This window comes from Melanaphis sacchari, unplaced genomic scaffold (assembly GCF_002803265.2).
Source record: "Melanaphis sacchari strain LSU unplaced genomic scaffold, SCAv2.0 Contig64_pilon_pilon, whole genome shotgun sequence".
NCBI lineage: Eukaryota > Metazoa > Arthropoda > Insecta > Hemiptera > Aphididae > Melanaphis > Melanaphis sacchari.
The window spans coordinates 690,706-699,790 of NW_020271462.1; the positions used below are offsets into that span (position 1 = coordinate 690,706).

At 33.4% G+C, this 9,085-nt stretch overlaps 1 protein-coding gene across 2 annotated transcripts in view; it reads left to right on the top strand.

The window, feature by feature from the left end:
* Positions 1 to 8,246, top strand: part of LOC112600430 (zinc finger protein ush-like) — a 99,261-nt gene extending 91,015 nt beyond the window's left edge. For both annotated transcript variants that reach the window (XM_025347644.1, XM_025347645.1), the window contains exons 5-8: positions 3,625 to 4,128; positions 5,167 to 6,366; positions 6,805 to 7,035; positions 7,554 to 8,246. In XM_025347644.1, coding sequence (XP_025203429.1) covers positions 3,625 to 4,128; positions 5,167 to 6,366; positions 6,805 to 7,035; positions 7,554 to 8,126 — 2,508 coding nt within the window. In that variant the 3' untranslated portion in view covers positions 8,127 to 8,246. The remainder of the gene's footprint in view (positions 1 to 3,624; positions 4,129 to 5,166; positions 6,367 to 6,804; positions 7,036 to 7,553) is intronic.
* Positions 8,247 to 9,085: the final 839 nt, after the last annotated feature.

The window sequence follows — 9,085 nt, forward strand, 5'->3', positions numbered from 1 at the left end:
ATTTTATACATTTTAAAAAATTTCTTGTCATATAAATTTATAATTTTATTTTAATAATGTGTAAAAATGACATTTACTACCGTAGACCGTAGTAATAGCGAGTGTACATTTTAGAGCAACGTACCTATATCCAACAATATTCCTGATTTTGTTAAAAAAATTCAGGCTAATTTTATAGTAAAATTTAAAATTATTTTTATTTGTTTTTTACGAAATGCTGTAATATTGTAATATTATTCACGTATTTATACAGCATAATAAATAAAAATTCGATTGAATTAAATCTATATGGTTTTAAAAATGTTATGTTACAAAATGCAAATTACGAATAAACTAAAAGTGTTTGAATCAATTTCATGTAATAATAATATAAATTTGGAAAATCATGTGGTATTATAAATTAATGAATTGATTATACAAACGTATTGTTTCGTTTATACAATACATTACTATTTAGGCAAAATTATGCTCAAAATAATTTTACATTTAAACTTTAAATTCAGGTTAACATATTATACAGATGTTATTTTTTACAGAATGCTAGGTATATAGTATTATTAAGAGAGGTAAATAGTAAACATATATTTAATATTGTTACCAGCTAAATATTATAATATTCATACCATTATGGGTAGGATATTAATTACCTTTAATACAATATGAATAATAGAAAAAATATAAACTGATGGTAGATAACAATTTAATTAAAATACCCCTATTTGTGTAACGAACAGAATAAGGTTTTTTTTATTTTTTTATCTCGGTTAAATGTATAGATATTTTAATACTAATTTACAAATATAAATATTTTAGACAATAGTAATGCTGTGCCATGTATTTTTTAGTTGTAATAATTTCAAAAGTACTGTCTGCTAGACAGTATTATATACTATAGTATTGTAGATACGATTTCTTTAGACCCGAAAATAATTATGAAATACTCGCATAAATGAAATGAAAACAATGAAAATATATTAAAGATAAATAAAATACGTGACGACATGCCAAGATCTGTTATCTTGGTTTCTCACGCACGTTTAATAACGTTGTAAAATCCCGTTTGGTAAATCCAAAACTGAAGGCTTAAAAGTTAAAGCTTATATTACAACAGTCATTTACATACTACAAAACATATACATCAGTGAACATTTTTTTTCTCTTATACATATATATATATATATATATACAAAATACAAATATTTTTTGATTTTATTTTATATATAAATACCTAAATCAATTAATTAATATTTTATTTCATACAAATTAATATATTAATTTAAGTGGCTATTATAGTTATAAATCATAATACAACAATATAATTTACTTTGTTTATATACGTTTGGAGATATTAATATAATTACACAAGATCATAGTTTATTAAGTATTACTATTTACACGTTTTATAAAATTATCAATATATATTCGTTATTCTCTAAGAATATCTGTTTTTATTTTAATAAACTGGATTTTACTTAGTAAAGAGTGTAAAAGAGAAAACAATATTTTGGGTGGTATCATCTTCGATTTTAATATTAACAGAAACATGATGACTTTGCATGAGATTATAGGTATATTAGCAAACGTTTCATATATATCCAATCGATCAATACTTAAAATATTCAACGTAATAGAAAATATACAAGTCACATGTTTTTAAATCGCTGAATAACTTTTTCGATATTATGTTTCAATTATAATTCACAAATTAAATTTACATTTTAAAACATGGTGTGAAAATACTGTGGTGGTTGACGATTAATATTAGGTAATACTTTTTATACAACTGTTGTAAAAATTGGAAAACTATATCTTTATGAAAAAAGAACCTATATACATATTATACACGTATACAGGGTGATTCTTTAATCGTCAACCAGGCAATATTTAAAAAAAAATCGATAACATTTTGAATGATTTTTTTTTTACGTTTAAAAACACACTATCTTACATTTTTTTACAATTACCAATTCTTTTTTCTAAAATAAATAAAAATCCTTTTTTATACCCTTAGTTATTATTATTAATATTTCCTAGTTCAAGAATAAGGAATCACTCTGTACATACATCATACTAGCATAACATGTATGTATAATCAAATACAGTTTCAAAAATATATCTCAGACGAAATCTATGATAAAATATTCCTGTAATTAAAATGCATAGTTGGGTACATATTATCAGTAAAAACAGCACATTTAAATATTTTTAGAGTTTTATAAGTTTTACTAAAAACAACTTGTTTGTATTTATTCTCATGATTTAATTGATTGCAGAGTGAATTTTAATTCCGTTTGATACGAGTAGTGACAGTTAATTTAAATTTTATTTTACATATTACTTATTATTAGGGCTGTGAATTTGTAGGAAAGTGCTTTTTTTTCTTTTGGGCGATTGTGAAACGTAGCTTTGTCAGTACACAATTTGAATTATGTAACAACAAATCCATTTATGAAACTTTTATTTTGCATTTTTTTGAACATTTTTAATTTTTTAGGTCATATTTTTATTTTTAGTTCATTTTCCGATATTTTTAATTAAATTCTGTCTATTAACATTTTTAAAAACCTAATTATTAACAAAATGTATACATAAAAAAAAATATTAAAAAATGTTTTAGGTGAATAGTACTATACAAAATTCAAATTAAATCAACATTTTTATACATATAAAATGTAATGTACCTACTAAATTTATAATATCTTTTTATATCAATATAAATATAAAAATTAAATCAAAAACTATTTTAAGTGTATTTTATACTATAATTTTTAGCATTTTATATTGCATATTTTGCATTTTAAGTGCATATTTTATTGCATTTTTTGACATTTTAAGTGCATATTTTATTGCATTTTTTGACATTTTTAACGCATATTTTAAGGTTTTCTAATGCATTAATTGTACAGCCCTACTTATTATAATATGACATTTTTTATAGTATATAGGTAATTTTTTGTAAACTGTTTACATCTTTTAGTTCTTTTTTTTTTTAAATTTTAGATTTTAAAAATTTTTTTTAAAATTATAGTTAATCTCTAGAAATATTGTTATTAAATTTACACCACGTAGAGTACTTTATAGTTTTAGTTTATAATATGCCTTTACGTTCATATTGTATTAAACTGTTAAAAATGATTAATGTTCAAAATGTATAGTTTATTTTTAAATAACAAGAATTAATTATTTGTAATATCATATATTTGATATTGTTTTAAGGGCATACTTTGATGTTTTTTGGACATATTGTTATAAGTACAGATTATAGCGTTATAGAGTTTTAAAGTCATAATAATAAGCCCCGGCCATATTAATAATAATGTATAACCGCAGTAAGTTAATTGGATGGTATACTTGGGCGCCTGGGAAGGGAGAAAGACTATACATTCCTCTCCTGGACTTCAACTATTGTTAAAGTTTTTACCTATATTATTGCTTGAATAAACATTTTATTGATATTCTAACTTTAGTATAGATTTATTTTTTTTATTGCACTTTTTGATTTTATTAAGACCCTTTTTTATAAGTTTTCTGTGGACCTCCATATAGTACACTTATACATATACATATATTAAGTTCTTTCTGAGTACTTTCGAAACCTCCATGTAAAATTTCAATTCGTTTCAGGTGAGTCTGAACAGGCACATGCGTATGCATTCCATATCACCAGTGTTGGTGCAATCGCCGCCGTGTCCGTCGGACAATGCTGACCCATCGGTGGTGGACCGGTACTGCCAGAACTGTGACATCCGGTTCTCTAACCTGCGAACGTACCAGGCGCATAAGACGCATTATTGCAACACACGGCACGTGGTCAAGCCAACCCCGTCCAGTTCGCCTATGCCTAACAACCCGTCGCCCACCGGCGTGGTGCCCACTTACCTGGCACTGCCCACTAATCCTGTCATCGTAGTTCCTTACACACTCGTACAAAATGCAAGCGTCCTATCTGCCCTATCGGCGGACATAGGCCCGTCTCCGCCTACCGATACCGCATGCATCGTCCTATCCGACGGCACGCTTCAGCCCATTGCCCAGGCGCTGGTGCCCACTAAATTCAACATGATTGCTAACAACGACAATATACAAAGAGCCCACTCGCAGTCTCCGCCGGAAGAATTCTATTCACCGGTAAGTAATTGATAAAAACTGTTATATTCGTGAATTTATTGTATCTCATATTATACTCTGCACTGATACTCGCGGCGATGACGGAAAAAATTAGTAGGCGAATGTGTGTAATATATTCACTATTGAGTTAATGTTAGACTTGGATTGTATTCAGAATAAAGTTTAAAACTAGCAACTTTGGATTACTATACAACTATACATTTACCCATTGTTAAGAGAAAAGTGCTAATACTGAATATTAAACAAATTATATCATAAACTTGTTTATTTCAGTTTAGCCAATTTAGTATTACATTTTTTTTTCTTTTCATAATTAGTTTTTGATGTTTATAAAAAGAGTCAATTTCGATCAAAATTTTGTTTACACTATTTTTATGCTATATAATATAATATTATATATCTATAAAGGAACGCATACACCAATTTATAAACACATTGTTTTGCGTATGTTTGCAAATTGTCTCCAAATATTCTCATTTTATCAGCTTTTTTATATTGAAATATTTTAGAAATTATGTTGTAAAATACTCTTATAAAAATTATATTATTTTTTATTGTTTAATATTTTTGAATTTAATAATATCATGTTTTTAAATATTTAAAAATTATTTTTTCTTTTCATTTTTAAATTGCAAGAGTTTAAATATTTTGAAAGTCTTATGATATCTTATTTCGTAAATTTTTTAATGAACACGCAAGAACATGCATATTTAATATAAATTGTTTTGTTTTATTTATCAGTTCACAGCCCTGTACAGAAGATTCTAACTATATCAAATTTTTCGTTGTCTCGAACCTAATTTCAATTCCTTTGAAATTGCTATTAGAATAACATTCAACATCTCGAATTTCTCTGTATCAAACATTTTTTTTATTTCCCTTAATATTATTCGGCATAACGGGACCTCTGATGTATGGCATATAGCCCATACAGGTGTATGGAAAATAACAAATTTACAACTGTTTTTTATAATATTAAAATGTATTCTGTGTTTTGAGTATGTTTAAAATCGACGAACATTATGGTTATTGTTATAGCCCAAAAAAGCGGAGTCCATCAGCCCGGAGACGAAAATGAGACCGGCAGCGCAACCGTCGTCGCCGCTTGACCTGCGACTGAAGCGCGCGGCCAAGTCGTCGCAGGACGCTGCCGGCTGCACGGACGGTGAAGAGGAAAAGGAGAACAGACGGAGCGACGGTAACGTAACTGACGCCGAGGACATAGTGTGCGCGCCATCCATTCCTTGCATGATACTGTCGCCGTCGTCTTCTCCGACATCCGGTGGCGGCGACGGTGGCGGCAGCAAGACGCCACAACACCGACTCGGAGTGAACCACCACCACAATCAGCAACTGCAACAGCAGCAGCAACAACAGCAACAGCAGCACCACCACCTTCGCAACCACAACCCGCTGCCGCTGCAGCCGCCGACTAACGGCATGGTACAGCATTGCGGCAAGTCCGTTCCGGTAACGGCCGTGTACGACGGCACCGACCGGAACGGTGGAAAGTTCAGCGTGTCCAGTCTGTTGCACGCGCCGAGTGGCCGAATGCAAGACGGCGTCAAACAGGAACCGACCAACAACGGTGAGCCGCCGCATCACGCGGCGTTGCACCACATGCCGGCTGCGCATCAAAGGTTCAGCGTGATGCACAAATCGATATTGTCCTCGGCCGTCGTGGCCCCGATGCCGCCCGGCGTCCAGTCGCGCGGCCTTGGTGAACTCCTAAACCCGGCCCCCATGTTGCCGTACTTCACGCCTGACATGACGCTCCGACTGACTTCGAACTCGACGCAAGACGGTGGCGGCATGCCTCCCGCGCACCATCAGTTTTACTTGAAACAGGGCCCGTCCAAGTGCGAGAGCTGCAACATTGTGTTCTGCAAGTACGAGAATTTCCTGGCGCACAAGAAGCACTACTGCGCGTCCCGTCCACCCCCGGATGGCGGGGACGGTGACGCGGACAAGACGAGCCCCGAAGGATCGCCAGGACCCAAGCCGCTGACGGTGTCGTCGCCGCAGTCGTCCAAGGACAGCGCGAGCCCCACGCCAGTGCTCAAGCCACCTATGATCCAGTTCATATGCTCCACGTGCGGCGTCAAGTTCTCGTCGTTCGATAACCTCACCACGCATCAGACTTTCTACTGCCCGAATAGAACTGCCGTGGCGCTGCAAGAACCTGTTGAAAATAAGGCGGCGCCGCTCGCACTGCCGTTAAAATGTCCAAAGTGCAAAGTAAGTGTGTCAATCTCGGGTTAGATCTTTGTGGATAAAGAGGGGGACTAGCCCCCCCAGCACCCGTGTAGAGCTGGGAGTCATCAATTAATGGTGACCCTTGGAGGACCTTTAATTGCAGGCCAGCAAGACAATGCATTTTTTTTTTTTTTTTTTGATGGTGAATTAAATGCATTAATTTTCGTTTAATTTTTTAATTTTTCTATTACTTCCTTGGAACAAATATATGTATAATCTTTCTCAAAATTTTCTAAATTTATAAAATGGCTCTTGTTGATTTCTGATATATATATAGAGCAAGATTTAAGATTTCACAGACTCCTCATTGACTACTGCAATAGAAATAAATAATAACCCATTAGAGTATATTGGATTATACATTTATACTATAACTACGTGCAACTATTATATATGTTTTAATTGCAACATTTTCCGCAGATGAACATCGACGGGACACATCATCACCAATGTCAACCAGCCAACTGTTGGAAGTGTCCGGTGTGCGGCGCCGTGTGCTCAAGCGCGTCGGCTGCTCAAAAACATTTGGACAATCATAACGGCATAAGGGCGTTCGTATGCACTATTTGCCAGTACAAGGGCAACACACTCAGGGGTCTCAGAACACACATCCGCATGCACTTCAACAAACGTATGATTCCGGATCTCATGGTGAGTCCCTAAGCCGTTTTCGAGCGCTTTGTTTTTTCAATGATATATTATATAATACTCGTATTATTATACAATATTATATCATCCTACCTGTTTAATTAGTTGCTAAATTACTGTTTAGCGACTAAATTTACAATAAAAAAATTCAGAACATCGTATGATTGAATTACTAAATATTTGTATGTTTAAAACAATAGAATCACTTAAAAAATTATTAATTTACGTGTATTTAACGTGAAACTTACAGATAGATTTACTCCAACACCATCAATATTTCTTTTTTTTGCCACCCCTTGTTAACATTTCTTTTTATTTAAGAGTGATTTATTTTCTGGTCATTAAGTACCCCTATCTAACACACACGTCATAATAACAATACAAAAATCAAATAATATTTTATTCAAAAGTAAAAAAAATCAACTATATATATATATTAACCTTGAATCCGGACCTGATTTTTCTTATACTCGCCACTATTGAAACATTATGTAAAGTGTTTGAAACATTTGTCCGTGCAGGAAGAAGATTACGTGACGTGTCTGATCGACGAGAACTCGGCGTCATCGATGGTCGACGGACGTGCCAAGACGCCGACGACTTCGGATTCCACGGACAAGCCGTCTGCACCGTCGACCGTCCTCGTTAAGACTGCCACCGCCGCCGCCGCCGCCACCGCCTCTTTGTCGTCATCGTCGCCGTCGCCGTCGTCGTCTTTGTCGTCCACAGCCGCGGCCGCCATCGTCGTCGTGGACGACGAGCCAAAAGAGCTGGTGACCATCAAGCAGGAACCGGTCAACGGCATGGCTGCACCGTCGGCGGACGAGTCGACCACCGGCGGCTACCGTCCACAGAGCGAACAGCCGGCCGCGGCGTCCGACGACCTGCTGCAGCAACAACTGCCGCCGCCGCAACTGCAACTGCAGACCGCCGTCGGCAACAAGCGGGCCGGCATCACCGCGAAATATTGCAAGGCGTGCGACATATCGTTCAACTATCTGTCCACGTTCATCGCGCACAAAAAGTACTACTGCCGGAACAGCGCCGAGTACAAGTGCAACACGGAAAACGCCAAGACGGCCACCGTCACTTAGGTGACGTGCATATAACGCGCGCAGTCGACCGATAAATCCTACGGTTGTTGTATTAAATTTTTATTATTAACATTATTATTTTGATTATTATTATTATATGATTATTATTATTATTATTACTATTTTTATTATTATTATTATTATTATTATTATTATCATCATCATCATCATCATTTATAATTATTTTAACGTATAATATGCTAACGACTTGCGGCCAACGATGGCGATCCTATATAAATATAATATTGTTATACGCATAATATATTATAACGACGACGTTGACGGACAACTTGTTGCAAACTGTACCTATACAAACAGTGATCACTGAAAAACGACGACTCTAATATTCTTCGTTTGCATTTCCAAATAATATTAAATTAACTATTATTACGATGATGGTAATGATTATTATTATTATCTATATGTTTACTGTAAAATTTAAATATTATAATATACCACCGTTTCCATGTGTGTCGTTACGATACGCATGCAATATGGCATATTATATTAGAATCGATCATGTTTTAACTTTTAATATATATAAATATATATATTTTTTTTTAACTGAATAATTAAACAATTTATTAAAGAGATATCATTTCCAGACGTTGTTTTCATTTATATATATATTGTATTTGTTTTGTTTCTTTATTTACTATTATTTGCATTATATTATTATTTTTAGTTAATATTGTTCAGAGTAATCAACACCTATATTTCTAACATATTGTCATTATTACTACATAATATCATATTATTATTATTCTAACGAGTTAAAGTAGTATTTATGTTATAAGCGGTAACTATATATAAAAATATCCATCCTCGTATATTATATTATTATATATTGTACAGCGCGATATTATTATTATTATTATTATTATTATTATTATTACGTTCTTATTTTATGATATAATTATTATTACTATTATTATGGAAACGAAAACGTTTGATGTTTT